The sequence below is a fragment of the Wolffia australiana genome, chromosome 2 (assembly GCF_029677425.1).
Source record: "Wolffia australiana isolate 7733 chromosome 2, ASM2967742v1".
In the NCBI taxonomy this organism is placed as follows: Eukaryota; Viridiplantae; Streptophyta; class Magnoliopsida; order Alismatales; family Araceae; genus Wolffia; species Wolffia australiana.
The window spans coordinates 11923637-11943162 of NC_135836.1; the positions used below are offsets into that span (position 1 = coordinate 11923637).

Here is a 19526-nt window from a genome sequence, read left to right on the forward strand (position 1 = left end):
AGGAAGATTCAAATGTGCCAGCCAATGAGAGAGCGACACGTCATGGCGTGTTTAAAAACGAAATGAATAAATAAATCAATTTAAATCCAATGGATTAAATTGGTTTTAAATTAATTTATTAATAACTTTTGATCCTGAAGTCCGATTGAGGCTATTTTTTTATGGATCTGTTCGTCTTGATCCCCTCTTTCTATCTGTACGGTTGGATCATTCAGATACACTCTACATTGATAGATAAAAATTAATTACTAAATGAGGGTAAAATAGTGATTTTTACCATGTAACCTAGGTATAAAAGCTAAATTTCGAGAGGGGGAGCTCATTCTTGATGGTGCTCTATCACAGATGCGAGACAGAGAGGAGCTCTAGCTTGGATCAACGTACTTGGTACTTTTTCCTTCATTGTATTTGAATTTTTTGGTGTATTTTAAATGTTGTTAGTTGAATCTCGTAATCGTTCTTCTTAATTTCTGTCTGAACTTCTAAATCCCTTGGCTTGAGCGGCATGTACAAGCCTTGACTAGGATTGAGAGGAGAAATTGAGAGATATACCTGGCTATTCAAGTGCATTTCAAGAAAACTATAAAAAAACATAAAAAGGGGTAACTTTCTAGGAGATTGAATTTCCCATTCCATTATTCAATATAGTAGTTGTTCCTGAATTATCAAATCTACAGAATCAACCTAAACACATCTAAATATTCTTCTCAATCTCTCGAATTGACTTCTTTGATCCTTTCAATTGGATCAATCAATTCAATTTAGAGCCCCTTATTTCTTCTACTTCTCTCATCTATTCTACCCCCCTTTCCAAATTTCTCATCTAATTAAGGTGATTTAATCTCTGTTGAAGATTAAATTAACCCCAATTAGGTTCAAATTATTCAAGAAGAATATCAATTGGATTCCTTACTAGCTTCCCTTGGACGACACTCGTACTTATCACTACACATATTAAGTAGAGTTTTTATAAATTTTATTGTATAAGCTAAAATTGACAACGTCAAGGGTTTAAAATTGCATAAAATTTACCCCTATTTTTGGCTTATCAATAAACTAATTTACCTTGCTTTTACATATATCCTGATTATTTTCTTTCTTTCTTGATAAGTGTATCTCTGCTTGTATGTTGAGAAATGTACACTTTTACTTGACCTCCATGATCACACTACCAGTCTAACATTTCTTGGGACATTTCCTTAAAAGCTACAGCCAAATAAATAATGATTTAAATATTTACTACCATACATGATGTATATTATGTTACTTTCAAGCCAATCAAACTTCATTTTCATGTTCAAATTTTTTTGAATATATATTTATTTATTATTATTCTCATGAGATGTATATAATGAAATCCATGAATACGTGCAATGACTTAGTGAATTATGAAGAGATAATAATATTGTGATATTTGTGTTTAAACTCAAATTCTAAATATTCTCATTCGATGATTACTCGAGACAAACATCAAACTACCCAGAATAATAGCACTATCTTATCCTTCATATATGCTAATTGTAGTTGATCTGATTGAAGTTAACATAGTACCACTCATACAGATAGTGGGGGCTCTTTAGAAAAAAAGTTCACTGAGTTGATGGAAATCAATCACAAGCCAAAGCAGTGGAGATATTAGAGGATTTCTCTAATGATTTCTATTACATATGTGAGTATTAAATGTAATGATGAGTTATGTTTGACAGAGAACCATACTCTATGTCATTTAGGAGTCTTTCCTGATGAAGGATTGTATGTATGACGTAACTGAAAAGAGTAAAGGTTCCATGAGCGTTAAATAACTACTATGTAAATTATTGAGCATGAGATGTAGATAGACACCCCACATGCTGGAAACAAAAGCTATCAATTGTTTGAAATAAATCCTTGAAAAATTAATATATGTTTTGATATAGTTATTTTATAAAGATGGTTACTAAATGTTATTGGGAAAATTTATTAACTAAATTAATGCATAGATCTAGAAGGTAACATACATAATATCTATGGATGTTCATGGATAAACTTAAGTTAAGGTAATTTTTATTTTTTAATCAAAGGGGGTATAAATCAAAGGGGCTGATAACACTAATTTTAGTAGCCTATGCCATCCATATTTGGGTGCCCCCCTTTCTTCTTTTCTTCTCAAAACACTCCATCGATTGAGTGGGACTTGATGATTAGGGAATCCACTAGATCTTCTAGTAGACTTGAAGTGGGACTAGATCTAACATCACATCTATTGAGTGGATACATCAAGAGGCTGGACACATGAACAGGTTGAAGAACTTCTTCCACGGCAAGCCTACAGTGGAATAAATTAAAAAATGTGATGATATCATATATTTTTCATAGATAAATTGTGAATTTATTCCCATCTTATTTACATGAAATATGATTAAATTAATAAAATTCACAAAATGACGAAGCCCCCATAGAGATGCAGATAAAAAAAACCAATAAAAATTTCCACACCTTAAAAAAATAGTGCGGGAAAATAAGTGAAAATAAATGTAAAGTATCACCCACTTTGCCTTTTCGCTTATATTTTCCACGAATTTTCTTTCGCTTATACAATTAGCCCAAAATTCAAATATGTGATGAGAAAAAACTCAAAAACTCAAATATTGAGAAATCAACAAACCAAAATTTGTCTTACAGCCTGAGGAATAAGAATAGTTAATCAGTCCAAGTTTAATGGTCTTATGTTGTTTGAATCATCTATAAATAATACAGGACAAATAAGGTGTTGATCCATAGGAAGGCTGAAATTAAATTTCTTTTTTTTTCTAAGATTGGAAGAAATAAATAAGAATACACTTTAATATTATATATATTTTTAAATTTTCTATATTTTAGAGAATTTAATGTAATTTTATATTTATATTAGATTATAAATTGTAGAAAATTAGTAAAAACTTAATTTATCTTAATTCTACTTTATTTTTGAAGGGAATTTATTTATTTTATATTTTATTGTTTGAAAATTTTAAATGATAACAGAGAAGACTATAAATGATAATTAGTATTTTTAGATATTTCTAAATAATTTATTTTAAGGAAAGAACATGAATAAATAATTAAAAAGTTTTGGAATGATATAGATTTTATCTTTTGTGATACACCAAAAAATACAGAAACCATATGTGTAGTCCTCGACAATAATGGTTATGTTGGCAAGCAGTGGATGTATGTCGGGGCACACCATCATGAGTGCCTAGTGATGAAGCCATATTAATGTGTATAATGTTTATGGAATTGTAGTTTTAGTAATCTTTAATGAAATAAATTGATTAATTTTTTAGTGCACTCGGGGTGTCTGGCAGTGACTCGGGTCATCTCCAAAAGGACTGATCCTTAGAGATAGATTTAACTTTAGAGTTACAAAATAAGAAGACAATGTATTACTATAATAAAGGGAAATATAGTAATTATATACTTATATAAGACTGTAGGCTGAATAAGATGGTGATAATTAATACATAAGTATATAAGCAGAGCAATCCAAAAAATAATTAGGTATCATATTTATGAGATCGTTCAGAATGGTTTAATACTGTAGAATAGATAGAGATAAAGGAGAGAAACGATAATACTGCAAATAATATTTTAGGAGAGGAAATATTATATCTATTATTTGTAAGTGATAGGAAGTGGATCAGTGTGAAAAAAACTGTTTATAGAATCATGTCAAAGATAGAGATTTTGATATATGTTAAGGAGTATATTTTTATTTTTATAATAAGATATAAGGGAAAGAAATAGATAGTAATATAAATTAAGATAAGAGTACCAATAATATATAATTCAAGGGACTAATGTGAATTAATGGAAGAATGATGGTAAACTTGCGAAAGAGAGTGTGAATATGGATATATTTATAGATTTAAAGAGTATTTTATGGTATTTTTAATATGAACGCGAAGGGAAGAATAGTATGAAATTTAAAATTTTAAAAATTGACCTAAAGTGTTTGATAAAATGTATCAATGAGGTTATCTCAAGAAATCTGAATTAAACTTTGATGCAATCCAAATTGAAAAAACATTGGCCATATATAAAATTCAATAGTTATCTTGAGGAGCAAAATCACACCATAATCATATTGATTTCACAACTGCAAGAGATAGGGACACTGGTTGCCTCCCCTTAATGTTGGTATGCTTCTTCCATATTCCATGACCTTCGTCAAGGACTTCCTCATATCATCTTCCTTGAGCTAATTCCTCTGATAGCAAGGGTGTATGATCCCATCTTGACCACTAAATACATCATGCAAACTTAGTGCTGTACCATATCTAAGGCGATTTCAAAGTACATAAATAGGAACTTGTAAGTCATAGGCCATTGATATGTTCGAAAAATTAGGGTTTTAACTCTTTGGTGGTATTTTTGAGATTATTCAATAAAAATATAAACCGTACTCACTTATAAATCTTAGCTAGTGATGAGTACAGATCATCACCACAAGGAAAAATGATTAGGGATTTCATATTCTTAATATAGTGATTATTGAGATGAGGTGAGAGACGTATTGTTTACGAGATTGAGTAACTAGAAAATGTGATGTGAGATAGACACAATAAGATGAGGAGAGTAATTAGTAGATAGCGACAATTTGAGAAGATCGAGTGAATGGGAAGATGAAAAGACTACAACGCAAAGAATGGTAGTAGTGAGGTAGAAAACGAGTTGTGTACGATAAATCATGAGTAAGTTAATGACAAGACAGTGATGTGAAGGTGTTAAGATGTGGGTATACAGTTTCTGGAAGTAAGGTGATGGTGAGATGTGATAGTGACATCAATCTAAGCTAATGATGATGTCTAGAATAACAATGAAAGGCAAGGATACATACCATAGATATTTACATTCTGACAGGATCACAGAAATTTTGCGAGTTCAGGTAAGCTCCCCCCCTCTTCTCTATTGCCTCTTCCCACACGGCGCTGACACCACAGATATACTTGATGGATCTCAAAAATTTACTATCTTTCAATCAGCCTACATGAGTGGGAAGCAAGTTTAAGGATGAATGTCACAATGTGGAATACCTCTATTTATAGATCACAGAGTACAGATGGAAAGAGGGGTTGAAGATGAAGCATCTCTAATAATTTTGGCTCAATTGGACCTCTTGATCGTAAAATATCACACTTTGAATTTGGAGCAATCCTAGTCGTCTACTTTTTCTCTCTCCTCATCAGAGGTTCTGACGCTTCATCTTTTTCCATTTTTGCTTAAGTGATCTAATTGTCAGCTACTAATCATTAGCATGATTGCCTAGTCTCCTGCGATAACGTGCTCTGAGAACGTCATGCATACCTGAAAAGAGGAAAATACGGAAAACAAAATCCATTTTATTATTTAATCATGGCGTGACGTGGCGCTGCATCGCCCTAGGCCGTGTCACAAGATTCATCCACTTTCCCCTTTTCTAGTGAATGACACATTGACGTGTCTCATTCAAATTAGAAAGGGGGAACATTCCCCAATCATTACCTAACGTGGCACGGGTTTTTTCTTTTTCTTAATTAATTACAAGGGTACACCAATTATTTACTTTTCTCTTTCCCCTTTTTTATTCTTAAAAATTCATTTTAAAAATAATACTTGGAGGCTACATTCGTCATAAAAATATAATATATGCATATATATATTGACTAAGAAAATTCATATCTCCATAAATATAAGGTTAAAAAGTTCACAAAAAATAAGTTCTGAATCAGAAAATTAATTTCTTTAAGAATATGAAGTCGGAAAAATCTTTTAAAATATCATTAAATCCACTAGAAGAAGAATATCACTGTGAAAAATAGATTGAAACATTTAAAGCTTGATAAGATGTATTTATAATTGTTTTAATGCATACACATGTGTATATTTCACAGAAACAACCCAGTAATTTACGTGTTATCATCAATGCACGTCTGTTCTACCACAATTTGAATTTGGTGTCTAAGGATTTAAGAACACTGACACAACTGTGAAATGAATAAACCTGATTGATAGTTCAGTATACTAATATTCAGAGATCTATACATATGAATTCAATAAACTCTTCTCTCTAGAAAAGAACTTGACATTTATCCTTGGTGTTTCCACACTAGAGGATATGGGATAGTAAATACTAATAATATGAGTAAGAATAGAAGGTGCTATTCTATAATGATGTTTTGATGTCCGTTTGAATTATCCTTTTAATATGAATATTTATGATACATGTTTACAGAATAGTGATATCTGTACTGTGATCTCATCATAATTCTCTTAGTCATTTTATGTATTCATGGACTTCATTACAGGCAACATATGTGCATTATAATGACTATACATTGTATCAATAAACATTGAATGCGATATGGAATGTGTGATTATCTTTGAGGCCACATATATTTCCATCAATTGAGGAAACAAATTCATGAAACTGACCAATAGAAAACTACCTTTGCTTTCCCGGTTGAAATAATACATTTAATTTTGAAATAATGCATTTTGCATAATACAATGTGCCATATACATTTCAAAGATATATGAGCACACTGTTTTTCAGATTTACTATGATGTAGTTTTTAATTTTTATGGATGATTTAGCAGTATTAATTTTTTGTTTTGATTCATGTTCTCTAACATAATCGAGGTTCACATATATGTGTGGAGAATCATATGATACAAGTTCAGAGAAGTCCCACTTCATTAGGGAATAGGGAATAGATTTGGAGCACATAATCAACAGGGACTGAGAAAAATTAAACAAGGCAAAAATAAAAGTCATCAAGAGCCTACCATAACTCACAAACATCCAGAAACTTGGAGGCTTCCTTGGCTACGCAGGCACCTAGATGACATCCATTCAACTTTTCTTAAATGTGAAAAACAATAACAAGCATCACTTCAAAGAGGCTGATTTTATTTTTGATAATAATGCTAAATCTGCCTTTCTAAAGATCAAGGAACCTTTGACTCATGAGCCCATATAGTAAGCTCCTTATTGGGAACTTCTGTTTGATATAACGTGTGATGATTATATTTTTTCAGGAGCATTTTATATCAAAGGGTGAAAAAATATGATTTCCTTTATACTATGCTTGAAATACTTTAAGAGGCATAAAGATAAATTATTCAACCATAAAAAATAATGGGTTGGTATTGTATCTGCTTTAAAGAATTTTTTCTTATTCATTATGTAGTAAAGTTGTTGTTTATTCTGATAATTCTGATTTTATACTTTTACTTGGTAAAAAATATTCTTATGTGAATTTATATTTTTACTAAGTTGGGATTTGTTATTATGTGGATTTGATTTATAAATCAAACATATACATGGTTGTGAGGATGTAGTAGTTGATCATTTGTGTGCTGACCTCATTTATTTTATTATTTGCTTGTTGGGCAGTTTAGAAGTACGGGCTAAAATTTTTACTGTGGTAGGCACTTATAGTGAACTATTCAGCTGATGTTCAACTATTAAAAGCTTAAGGTATAACTGAAATAAAAATTTCTCTAAAGGGATCAAATAATATACTTCTAATGATTTCATTTGGGATTATATCATTTGATTCAGAGATGTGTAACCACTCAAGAGTAATGGGAGATTTTAGAATCATGTCATTCATCTTTATATGGGGGTAACTTCTATTTTAAGATGAATACTGTTGAGAGTTTTATAGCTGGTTTTAATTGGGGAATGTTTCATAAAAATAGGTAGAGGTATTTGATTTTGAATTTGAATTACCCCCATATAAATTTTGAATTTTGAAATGAATGTTTCATAAACTTTGTCATCGAGGCAAATAATATAGGTAGAGGTATTTGATTTTTGGGATAAACACTTTATGGTCCTTTTTTGCCCTTTATTCAAGAACTCCTTGATGGGGATTTGATTTGTTTCATATCTGAACTTGAACTATGAAAGTCAGAGCACAAAAAGAGTGTTTTTTTCCTTCTTCAACCTACTGTTGACGTTCGCTGAATGCACCCATTTCTAACAGAGCCCAATAGGCCTCAAAGGCTTTTTTCTGAAGTGCTTTGAGCTTCTCCTATCTAGAAAGAAAATTCCAAAATTTTAGGCTCGTAGTAATACAACATGTGTTATACCAAGTGCAACAAGTAGGGTTAACTTAAAAAATTAATAATTTAAGTAAACTAATATTTTTTGGAATTTATGAATGTTCATGAAATAATGTTAACAACATGAGAGATTTAAACATTTGAAAAACATTAAATATTCATCATTTGAACATGAACTCATGCGCAACACATGGAAGTATAATGAGAAATCAAGAAGCTCGCTTATAATAAGTTCAAGCAATTTGGTGTTATGTATATTTACCTATTCTAGGGTAACATAATTATTACCACATTTTTCTTGTGATCAAGCAACAAAAAAGGCGACAAGGAAGCTCTACCACCTTGTCCAACAATGCAAGGACTTCAGACTTTCTTTTGACTGAGGGTACCAAAAGGAAGAGTTAAGAATAGGACTTGATGTGATTTTTAAATACCAAGATGTTGTTCAACAGCTGCATGAATGTTTTTGGGGGCATCATAGGGTCTCATGAATGGGACATCCTATTTTTTCACTATGAAAACTCACTCTACCAAAGCCCTCTTGTTATCTTGATCTTCATGAACATATCAATTAGACCTAAAATATTTATAATTCCTCTCCTTGATTAGGTTAAATGTTTTCCTATTTTTTGTTCTTAATTTTCATCTCCTCTCACTCTTTGAGAATTTTCTAAGAGTATCAGAGGCTTATTTCGAGAGTAGAAGAATTTCATCTTGAATAAATATTTTGTAAATGGTCAAAGCATGGGAGGCAGAACCAATATGTCCTGGATCAGTGATAGTTTAATTCAAGATGCATGTGATTGTAAGCTAGACTTAAATATTCATTGACATTACAACTCTAAATTACTTCAGTTGTGAATTGGGATCTACACGTAGGGAAATTGCTGAACTTCAATCATTAATGATGAACTTTTATATGGAAAGGCGCATAAACTCGTTAGGGATGAGTTAGTGTAAAAAAGCAGACTACAACATGTAATTATGGGTCTTTCATTACCTAAACTTGGAAACTATAAGTGACAAAATGCATTTATTTAGGCTTGATTTATTAATCTAAACAGACTCCTTGATATATTTATTAGTTATCATAGGATGAAGATGCATCAGTAACTAACCTGGTTTATGCTTTGAGCTTCAAACCGAAGATCACTTGGTTCCAGCAGATACTTGTCCCTCAATCCTGAATCAATTCATGATTTCTCTGAGCCAATTGATTCATCTGAATCTCAGCATTCAATTGAGTACAGGATCTTGTGCTGAAAGATTTAGAGTCTATCAAAAGGCAAAGAAAAAATAGGATGAGACATTCATACATTTATTAAATAAAAAAGTGGTGTCTACTCAGAAGTGGATGGTATAGATTTTTCATGTTGTTGACATTGTCGGATGACTTGACATATAACGGTCAGCCAGCTTCAAAATCATGTAACATAAATCTAGGTTATCTCAAACCATGTATTGAAAATTCTGGAAAATTCCTAAAAATCTAGACAAATGGTAAAAACTAAAAGAAATTCCAGAATAACTTTGTATCTCATTTCCATTCCATTCCATTCAATTATCTTTCAATAGAATGAACGACCACTAGATTAATGCATGAAAAATGAGAAAATGGACCAAATCAACGATTGCAAGTCAAACAATTTCTCTTATACGTTCATGTTAAATATTCTGGAACTTAGGCTACGAGTGAAAATTACAGAAAATTGATGCTCTTGAGAGTTCATCTCTTCTCAGAATGTAAATAAAATGACAGTTTTCTCTAACTTTCCTTCTCGCGTGGATTCTGATTAGATAATATCAATGGCGAACGGCGAAGGAGACCAGTACGATTCCTCGCGCATAGCTTCATCTACCATTGCTGGCTCCGCCACGTCTGCAGTCTCGGACGAGACGATGACCAGAATTTCTCGCCATTACTTCACTAATGACAACGATCGCTCATCCGGAGACGGTTTCTCCGTTGATATCATCGAGGTTTGCTCTAATTGCGACTTTGCCTTCGACTGTGAGCCCGACGAATGAACCCGATTCTTGAATTTTTCGGAAACTGCAAGTGTTCATCTCTTGCTGTACCTTCTTCACACACTTTTTTCGAATAGATAGTGTTGAAACTGGAATCGCGGAAGAGGATTAAAGAGTTTTGCGGGAGCTTTGCTTTCAGGAGTAATGATTTTATTAATCAACACTTCACGAAAGTGTTTTTTTCATTGATTAACATCCCTTCTTTCGTGATTCAATTTCAAAGTCTGATAGACTCCCAGATTTGTGTTTTCTGACGAAACCTTCCTTTGACGTTGCAGAATATTCAAGAGGAGTATGGGATGTTTGTTTGGCCTTGCGCCATTGCTCTTGCCGAGTACGTGTGGCAGCAGAGATCCCGTTTCTCGAGCAAATCCGTCGTTGAGGTACTTGGATTGTTGAATTTTAAACTGATGGATAACAAGCTGGACGCCACGAAATCTCAAACTTAATTGTGATTGAGTCATGATCGCTGTGAAAAAATCATCAAACTTTTTTGTACATTTTTATTTCGCGTTCGTAGAACACCTACAATCAGCAATCTGTGAACATTAAAAACAGAGACTAACATCAAGAACTCATCGGAAACCAATTTTTTATTCCCGCAGATTAACAGCGACCCAAGCCGATTTTTTTCTACTGTGTTTAACCATTTCTTGATTATCATTTGCTTCTTGTGGAATATATATAAATACATAGAAATCTGACCCTGTGATTGTTGATGATCTTCGGGGAGTGGACCAGCTTGGGGCAGGAACTTCCCTGCCCGGCCTTGTAGCTGCCAAAGTAGGAGCAAACGTCACTCTGACCGACGACTCTAAGAACCCAGAGGTACCACCAAATAATCAAGCATATTATCCTATTTATATACTGTTAATTCTGATTAATCAAGCATATTTTTCTCAAGGTTCTGGAGAACATGAGAAAAACATGTCACATCAACGGACTCCGTTGCAGGGTAATGATATCAAGATCGAAAAATGAGTATTTGTTTCTGCACCTTCTTACTTGATCACTTCAGCAGGTTTTGGGGCTCACCTGGGGAGAATGGGACCCTCCGTTGTTTAGCCTGAGTCCTGACTTTCTGCTTGGGGCCGATGTTCTTTATGACAACTCTGGTAAAGAAAAGAATTAATCTTTCTTTGAAAATTTAATAGTTCTTTATACCTCAAATTATAACTCCAAACAAACTATTTACCAAGGAAGACTTTGATGATCTCTTTGCCACGGCGACGTTTTTGATGAAGAACTGCCCCGGATGCGTCTTCATCACCGCTTATCACGCCCGGAGGTTAGTGTTTTTATACCAGAAGGTTTCGCTATTTGATTGATGACTTAACTTTAACATATGCCGTTGGATTGCTTAGTGGCCATCATCTCATTGAGTACTTGATGTCGAAATGGGGTTGCAAGTGCACAAGACTTCTAGATGCCTTTTCCACTGTCCCTCCAACAAAGGCCTCAAATCTCCATGGGAGTATTCAGCTGGCCGAGATCGTGCTCAATGACCATATCACCTAATCCCATCCAAGGGCCTGTGTTATGATCATGACTACATCATCATCGTCAGCAACAGTATCATCATTGTATGTATTATCAATCATCATTAGACATAAAATTTCATATCATATCATATCGTATTATGTCAAGATTTTTCTCCATTTATCCTGTGGGATGCAGAATAGAAAGTTGAATAATGACCTTATGAAAAAAAAATACAGTTGATTAGCTGGGGGCTTGACGGCCATCGATATCACAAAAATGGAGACAGATGGGCCTGGGGGTATTGAGTATAGTGCCTGGGGGGATAGATAAAAAGAGCAAATCCACCAACTAAGAACCGCAGAGATGCTCAAACTCCCCACAGTCTGCTCCAACATCCTTAAGGGCCGCAAACAGCTTGGGCATGATCTTGGCCAGCATCAACTTAAACCCCACCGAGGACTGCTCATCCCCACTCTTACTGCTCATACAACCATCCTTAGTCAACGACCCAACCGGACATCCCTTCATGTACGCATCACAGGCCTTTAGAATGTACTTCCCCCGGCTCCGGAAATGATCCTTGACAAAATCCTCAAAATGCTGCAACATAATTGAAATTCCGATAATTTTATGAATTTTTACGTTGTTGTAAATATTTTCCATAATTTTCATGTGGGTTAGTGTTAAGTACCATTGGGGGTCTCCGAAGAAGATAGAGCATGGATCTGAGGTTGAGCAGGTAGGTGTTCTCGTTGTAGGGGTAGGCGTTCTTCTCGCCTTCGGCCGTGCCGACCTGCTTCTCGTAACCAGCTTCATTGAAGTAGGGCCGAGAATTGAGCACCAGCCCCTGAATGGACACCAAGACCTGAAGGATACTGGAAGAATTTGGGTCCCACACTTCGTTCCCCTTGCCCGTCCATGTGTTCAGCAGGCTGAGGCAGACCTTCCCCTCCTCGTAGAGATTAGGGTTTATACGTAGGCCTCCTGAGTGATAGTAAGCTGACTGGAAAATTCAGAAGAAAGAAAACACATAAGAGAAAATACTTGATTTATTTGATGGTCTTAATGGTTGAGGGTTTTGGGCTCAGGGTTTACGGGTGGGACTTGAGGGTACTCAGGTGGAAGGAAGAAGTCGAAGAAGAAAAGACCATCCTGGTATGGTGTTCCGCAGGCGCCAATTATAACTGCTCTGAGGAGATCCATCCGATCCTCAAAAACCCTCACAAAAATCGCGTCTGCAATGAGAATTCACTTTAATTTTACAGCTTTGGTAGGTAAGCAAGAAATTGCAGCTTTCTTTGTACCAGGGAGATTCTTGTCGAGGATGCTCCATTCCTTCTGAACGTTCTTAGTCCACTTCCTCCCACAAACCGACTGCAATCCATACATGAAATATTAATAAAACAATAAATTCAACAAATTAAGAGGTCTGGATATTCCCCAACTAACTAATACCTGGTCGGTTCCATCCAAGAAATGGTGGTCTAGGGGTTCTTTTGCTAAATCAAAATGTTTAAATCCGCATGAAGATTGGTGACAACTGCTCTCGACATCCTTTTCCTCATGTGCATCATAATAATCATCAGTATCTAAACTTTGCCCAGTTTCCAAAGATAAGCCCCCCCCATCAGCTATGCTGCATGCACTATCTTTCGTGGTCGGAGATCCATGACTAGTAACATGAGACTCAGTATTCATCACGGCATCCTCATCTGAGGGTGAGGTTTTCTCTTCTTTCCTCCCCTGTTGGAAGAAATCTGTGAATATTCTGGTAAAAACGCCGAGCGTGGCGTGAAAAACAGACGAGGATTCGTTCCGTACAGCATCGGTTTGGTCCTTGGGAATGATTGAACGGCTTTCCTCATCCACACTATTCTCATTGGATGGCTGATCAACAATTTCCTGCTCAAGCATTACAAGAAATTGTAATAAGATCATGAGAGAACATGAGAAGAAAAACATATGTTTATCGGAAGATAAGCATCATTTAATATAATGAACCACCTCACTAGCAGCATCAAGGGCAGCCATATCATTTTCTTCTATTGTCTCCCAGCTGCCCCCATCATCACTCACTTCACTTCCCCCATTGAATGATTCACCATCTTCTCTACCGACCACATAAATTGCCTGGGGCCCCACCTGAGGAAAAAATGTAAATCATTACTTAATTTGGCTTTCGCTATTTCTTTTAAATGTCAGAAACTAATCCTGCAAGAAAATTGGTTTGTGGACATTCACATACCGAAGAGACCATCCCGTCAGCCCACGAGACTTCAATGCTTCCATCATGCAGGCCAGTCACATGCCCAACCCATGATAAACTCGAGAAGTCTGAATCAGATTCAACTGCGTTTGCCTCGTCAGAATGGTAATCAATATTGGCTGCCGGGGGTGTAAGACGAACAACAAGATCTCCGTAGCAGTAATCATAATCTGGATGCTCCACAAGTTCATACACGCTAACCACTTCTTCGTTATCAAATTCAAGCATGTCTTCCGGCCTCGAGACAGGCTTGAGCCACCTCACACACGCAGTTCTTTCTTTTGCATTAATAGTCCTGATAACCCCTATGCGTTTCACTTGATAAGGATCATCACCTTCGCTGGTCACCTGCTCTGCCACGTACTGTTCAGGAAAAAATTCATGATCTCCCGGGCTTTGTATAGGGATCAAAGACTTAGCCTTGACACTAAACTCTTTGGTCCCGTCTTGCCAAATTACATCAACTTTTGTCCGGGTACAAGCAACAAAGTAAGCCTTCTGGAATGACTCTTCTCGTCTATGCTGTTTTTTGTCTTTCCTATAGATGATCTTCCTTAGTTTCTTTCGAGATACTGCAGCTTCACGGGCGTGTTCCTTCGTTGATGCTGTATGAGACGAAGGCCCGGAAGATTCGTCTTTCTCTTCAGAAGGAAGAGTTGTATCAAGCGAACTCAAATCATCAGAGTATTTCATATCAGAAGTTTCAGCACAGGGTTCTCCTCTGTTTAATGAAACTTGCGATACCGGAAACATGCACCAGTCACCAAGTTGCCAATTGGAGTGGACATAGCAAGACAGCAAAGTAAGATTCTTGGGATTCTGCTCCTCTGAGGGGATTGCCGCAGAACTATCACCTGTTCCTGTCGTGGCTGATGCCATCCAGTATACAAAAACAGAAGCAGCCTGGACATTTGTCACTGTTCCTTCGACATGGCTGGATTTCCATGAGCCAGATAGCCACCTTGAATTTTTCAACACGTAAGATGAAACTGCTCTCACACGCTGCCCAGGGTAATAGGGAAACCCGGAATCCGCTGCAATGCTTTGAGACACAGGCTTCAGTCTCAGTGGATCCGCCTTCATGACTTTGCAGATGGACCCATCATCTAACTGAACAGTAACATTGTCCAGAACATCATCAACTCTGCCAAGCCAAGCCCCATGGATTACGTAGTCACCTGCGGTGAAGTCACGGATGCGTTTTAGCTCCTTAGACGGCACGTCCCTCGTCGTTTCTCCGTTGGAAGATAGAAGATCAACGGACATGTGGACGTCGAGGACTAGACCGAGCTGCCCTGTTGGATCAGAGATGGATGCGACTATGTCCCCATGCAAGAGTTCCCTATCCACAACAGCAATATCACCATGATTTTCGGTAGTCTCTGATCCATTAATCCACATAACTCTCACTTCAACTTCCCCCTGTGATTCAATCGTGATGCCTGCATCTTTGCTATCAGCAACACTTTTATGCTCTGTGTCATTGGTTGATTTTTGTTCATCATTCTCGACGTCGCTGGAGTCTGAGACGTCCCCGTCCGAGTCGGAATCGCCAGAGACTTCTAATACAACCCCGAGCAAGTCTTCAGATTTGTTGCTCTTGACAATGTCTTGTCTGTAGATGTAAACCTGTTTGATGGGACTCGATGGTGATACTTGTTGTTTAACTGCATTGTCTTTTTCGGTGTCTTCCTTCGAAATGGCCATAACTCCCTGAACTTTATCGTTTTCCATCTGCAAATGAGAAGATTTTATGAGGAAAACGGATTTTTCGCTAAAATTATTGAAGAAAAGCTAGTAAAGATATTTTGTAATTTCCTAGGAATCATAACAGGATCGAATGACAACCCTCTTGTAATGAAATGTAGTTTGCAAGTATATAATCCCACGACAAACATGTAGTTTCCAAGCATTGATGTTTGCAAAAGGATCATTTGTATAAAGATAAAATAAAACATCAGAGCCAGGCCCTCGAACCAAGGGGGTATATGAGCTCCGCCTTACTCGTACCTGATGAAGCGGAAAACAGCGAACGACCAACTGAACAAAAATACAACGGCTCAACTGCAAGCAGATTCTAATGTGGAAAAAAATATAAAACAAGGCAAGCTATTCTTCCCAGCTAGTAATTTCCAAGCAGCCAGAAGGGATATCCAAAATTATCATAACAGAAGCTGATTCAAGTCTAATCGAAACTAAACACGAATTTCAGAGACCAGCAACAAAAAAGAACTCTTCCATATTGAACAAAGAAGACGAAAACTCTATGTTACCCGAAGAAAAACAGAAAAAATCACACAATCGCACCAATCGAAAATCCATCGCATCTCATATTCTGGATTCCCAAGCAGAAAAACAGAAAAAATGGGAAAATACTCAGTTGGAAGCCCTGGTAAGACCATCTAAAAGGAGCCCAGGAACAATAGCAACATCTCAAAGACGAAGAAAAAGACCCACCAGGGAATCGGAGATCTAGTACGAAATCGAATCGCCGAACAAGAAGAAGCCCTAATCGAATCGACGATTGGCCAATTACATTTCCCCAAACAGGGAAAAAAGGGTGTCGACCATTTTCATCGAACACCCAGAAGGGGAGCGTGTGGCCTGCGAGCTGGAGGCGGTGGGCAGCGAGAAAGGCCGCATCGGCGAGCCAAGGAAGCGACTGCACCGATTTTTTATTATTATACTTCCTCCTTATTGTTTATATTCTGAAATAGGACTCAATCTTCCGTTAATTATAATGACACCCCTGTTGACTGGTATCTCTTTTGCAAGTGTATTTTAATTCCTTTGGAACATCCAAATTATCCCTGGGTTCAATTGGCACATCCAAAGTTTCCTTATTTGGTCCTGTCTAGTCTGGTAGGATGAATGAAATATATGGGGTGCATCATCTAGTTGCCCTAGGGGACAGTGGTTTGAGATGAAATTACCACGGGGAAAAATTTCTCCTGGACGGATGATGGGGCCATAGGTTTAAGTTTTTAGGAACTTAAAATGTTTATATTCATCTTTTACATTGATAAAATTGAAGAATTATATTCCATAATTTTTAGGTTCAACTTTATATCTATGCCATTATCAACATAAATATAATGTTTGGACTAATGGATTAGAAACATATTCTAATAGTTAAAGAGATTGAATAGTTATAACCATTATATTTCATATTGTGTTTTATATATTCTTCACCTTGGTGCAAAATTATTTCTAATCCGTTGATTGTCTTATTATATTATTTTGACAATTTTCCACTATCAATGTTACATTATTTACATACTAAATATATGAGAGAGATAATGTCACAATGCCATATTTATTTTGTCATTATGGTTTTAACAAGTGGAATAAATTTTTGACTAATATTATCCAGAGTTAATCATGTTTCAAGGGTTGAATGTGAGAAAAAAAAGAGAGAAAAATAAAGGGAAATGAGACGAGGCAGATTATCCATAGCTAGCAGGTAGCAATGGCGCCCACATCCGCAGCTTGCTGTCAAGTGCTCAAGCATGCACTCAAGTACACTTTGTCAATCACGACAAACAAGCGCCCACACTGAAGCAGGCACAACATAGATTGTCAATCTAAGCACATGCAACCCAGCCAATTGGGAAAATTCAAACCGACTGTGCAAATTTTTTACAGCACAAGAAGCTCCATGCGATGTGCGGTGTGGATTTGTGTGGAAATCCGTACCGCACATCGCACAAATTCGCACAACTCGGGGTGTGGGTGGGTGGGGTGGGTGGGGAGGGGTGTTGGGGGGAGTGCTCGAACGTGGCCTGCGCCTCTGACGACGAGCTCGTGGGGGCAACGGAGACAACGAGACCGGAGAGGGGGGGCCTTCGACAGCGGACTTTGAGCATTCGTACTCGGCGTGGTTTGTGGTGGTGTTGAAAATGTCAAACCCCCCAGCCCTAAGTTTCAGGATTGCGGGGATTGACTTGGTACATCCTAGAAAGTAGGATGACCTAGCACATCCTTGAAAATAGGATTGTGCCTACTTTCTAGGACCGTGCCTAGTTTTTAGGGGGGATTTAGGCCTTGGTTTGTGCCTATAAAAGGTCCCCATCTCCTTGTTTTCGTCACCCCTAAAACAACCCTCGATATATTCTCTTTTCTCCCTTTGAGTTGAGTAGAGTTTCTTGAAAGTTATTTTGAACTAGAAATCTCTTACTCCTTCCCGCTCTCTCACCCCTGGAGTTGCTGCTCTCTTGACGGTAACAATGCGGGGACGTGATGAGGCTAACGACTACACCTCGGTGTTTCTCCTCGTATCGGCTTGGGATCATCCTCGACATCTTCTGGTGTTGTTCATATCCAAGTACGCTTTCACGAGTGTGTGCGCCCAATAGGTGGGGTGCTCGGACATGGATCACATCAACCACCGAGCGATCAAAATAAGAGGAGGCTATCGCTATGCGCTCCGAGCGATTAACAAATGCGGAGGGATTCACTGTCCGAGAGAAAGCATTCACATTTTTTTCAGAACTGTGTGTTTTAAGGGAGATTCAATCATAGGAATAGGGCTGAAAAAGGGCTTGCACAGGTTACCCACAGCGCAGTTCGTGTGGGAGGGGGGCGGGCCCTGAGCATTCTTACCTGCAACGCAGTTTGTGGGGGGATGCTCAGACGTGGCCTACACCTCCCACGGTGGGTTTGCGGAAGTGGCAAGGCTTGCGGGGGCGATGAAGACAGCGAGACCAAGGGAGGGCCGGGGGCGGGGCACGAGCAGGCACGAGGGAGGGGGGCTCCGAGCATTCGTACTCGCGGCGTGGTCCGCAGGGGAGTGCTCAGATGTGGCATGCGCCTTCGATGGTGTGTTCACAGGACTGGTGGGCCTCGCGGGGGCGGCGGAGAGCCAGAGATAGCGGGGTGGGGGGCACAGGTGGGTGTAGGCGGGGGTGGGGTCCAAAATTTTTGCATATTCGCACAAAATCACACCGCACAGACCTGTGTGCGGAGTGAAAATTTTGCACCGCACCGCACAATCACACATTTGTCCGTTCGGTCGCATGAACGGACCTTCCCTACCAGCCCACTAGGCCCAATGGGCCTCACCTTAGAGAGCCCTAGTAGAATGGAGACCCTCATGTGGAGGACATGTTTTCTTTTTCTTAAAATATATCTGGTTTGAAATTTATATAGGCATTCTGAATTATATACTTTCTAATATTGGATTAACATGCTATTCTTTTTAAATTTCATGCAGGTTGGGCTGAAGAAGACGAAAAAGCATGTTGTGAACCAACCGGCTATGATCTGAACGAAATTAGATATTAAAAATGACCAGGCTTTAAGCCGACCTGTCTCAAATCCCACATCATGATGATCCGTTCTTTAAGTAGAATGATAGAATCTTGATCATATGATCTTCTTAAAGAAGATCTAATGGTGGGATCAAGATAACTAGTATTATACTCATATTATCTTCGTATTTCAGAATGAGGTTGGGTATAGACGAGCGGCAAGGACACCAACGCCCACACAAGAGGCAAAGATGATTTCCTTGTGATGCACACATGCCCATATGGTTCCGCTAGACTTAAAAGGTGTCCACTGATGCAATTTAATCACTAACTTTCAATCACTCCTTTGTGAAACTGGACTGCTAGGGATAGCATAGTCAATCTTCAGCCCCAGTTAGCGTTCATTCTGGAAAATGATGGTTCCTGACAAG

At 37.5% G+C, this 19526-nt stretch overlaps 2 protein-coding genes across 8 annotated transcripts; one reads left to right on the forward strand and one right to left on the reverse strand.

Annotated features, from left to right (window-relative positions):
• Nucleotides 1-9732: 9732 nt before the first annotated feature.
• LOC144716873 (Putative methyltransferase family protein) lies at nucleotides 9733-11760 on the forward strand. Of its 6 annotated transcripts, none has more exons than XM_078592133.1 (7): nucleotides 9823-10050; nucleotides 10377-10480; nucleotides 10827-10926; nucleotides 11003-11053; nucleotides 11120-11213; nucleotides 11302-11386; nucleotides 11463-11760. In XM_078592133.1, the coding sequence occupies exons 1-7, from the start codon at nucleotides 9877-9879 to the stop codon at nucleotides 11614-11616; spliced, it is 762 nt and encodes a 253-aa protein (XP_078448259.1). In that variant the 5' UTR covers nucleotides 9823-9876; the 3' UTR covers nucleotides 11617-11760. The 6 variants fall into 6 exon arrangements, with proteins under 6 accessions (XP_078448261.1, XP_078448262.1, XP_078448259.1 ...); XM_078592134.1 differs by having other exon boundaries at nucleotides 9827-10050; nucleotides 10377-10481; nucleotides 10840-10926; XM_078592135.1 differs by lacking the exon at nucleotides 11003-11053 and having other exon boundaries at nucleotides 9733-10050; nucleotides 11117-11213.
• A 19-nt stretch (nucleotides 11761-11779) lies between these two features.
• Nucleotides 11780-16506, reverse strand: UBC23 (ubiquitin-conjugating enzyme 23). 2 transcript variants are annotated; one of them, XM_078592130.1, is made up of 9 exons: nucleotides 16304-16506; nucleotides 13826-15580; nucleotides 13585-13722; nucleotides 13402-13482; nucleotides 13036-13323; nucleotides 12885-12954; nucleotides 12676-12815; nucleotides 12272-12583; nucleotides 11780-12180 (listed from the first exon to the last, which is right to left on the reverse strand). In XM_078592130.1, the coding sequence occupies exons 2-9, from the start codon at nucleotides 15578-15580 to the stop codon at nucleotides 11929-11931; spliced, it is 3036 nt and encodes a 1011-aa protein (XP_078448256.1). In that variant the 5' UTR covers nucleotides 16304-16506; the 3' UTR covers nucleotides 11780-11928. The 2 variants fall into 2 exon arrangements, with proteins under 2 accessions (XP_078448256.1, XP_078448254.1); XM_078592128.1 differs by having other exon boundaries at nucleotides 13036-13482.
• Nucleotides 16507-19526: the final 3020 nt, after the last annotated feature.

Excerpts from the sequence above, each read along its gene's own strand:
- LOC144716873 (XM_078592133.1), top strand. The coding sequence starts at position 9,877 with ATGGCGAACGGCGAAGGAGACCAGTACGATTCCTCGCGCATAGCTTCA. Across the intron at positions 11,054-11,119 it reads TCAACGGACTCCGTTGCAGG|GTTTTGGGGCTCACCTGGGG; the intron begins GTAATGATATCA and ends TCACTTCAGCAG. Across the intron at positions 11,387-11,462 it reads ACCGCTTATCACGCCCGGAG|TGGCCATCATCTCATTGAGT; the intron begins GTTAGTGTTTTT and ends TGGATTGCTTAG.
- UBC23 (XM_078592128.1), bottom strand. The coding sequence starts at position 15,580 with ATGGAAAACGATAAAGTTCAGGGAGTTATGGCCATTTCGAAGGAAGAC. Across the intron at positions 12,955-13,035 it reads TCTTGGATGGAACCGACCAG|TCGGTTTGTGGGAGGAAGTG; the intron begins GTATTAGTTAGT and ends TATGGATTGCAG. Across the intron at positions 12,816-12,884 it reads CCTCGACAAGAATCTCCCTG|ACGCGATTTTTGTGAGGGTT; the intron begins GTACAAAGAAAG and ends TTCTCATTGCAG.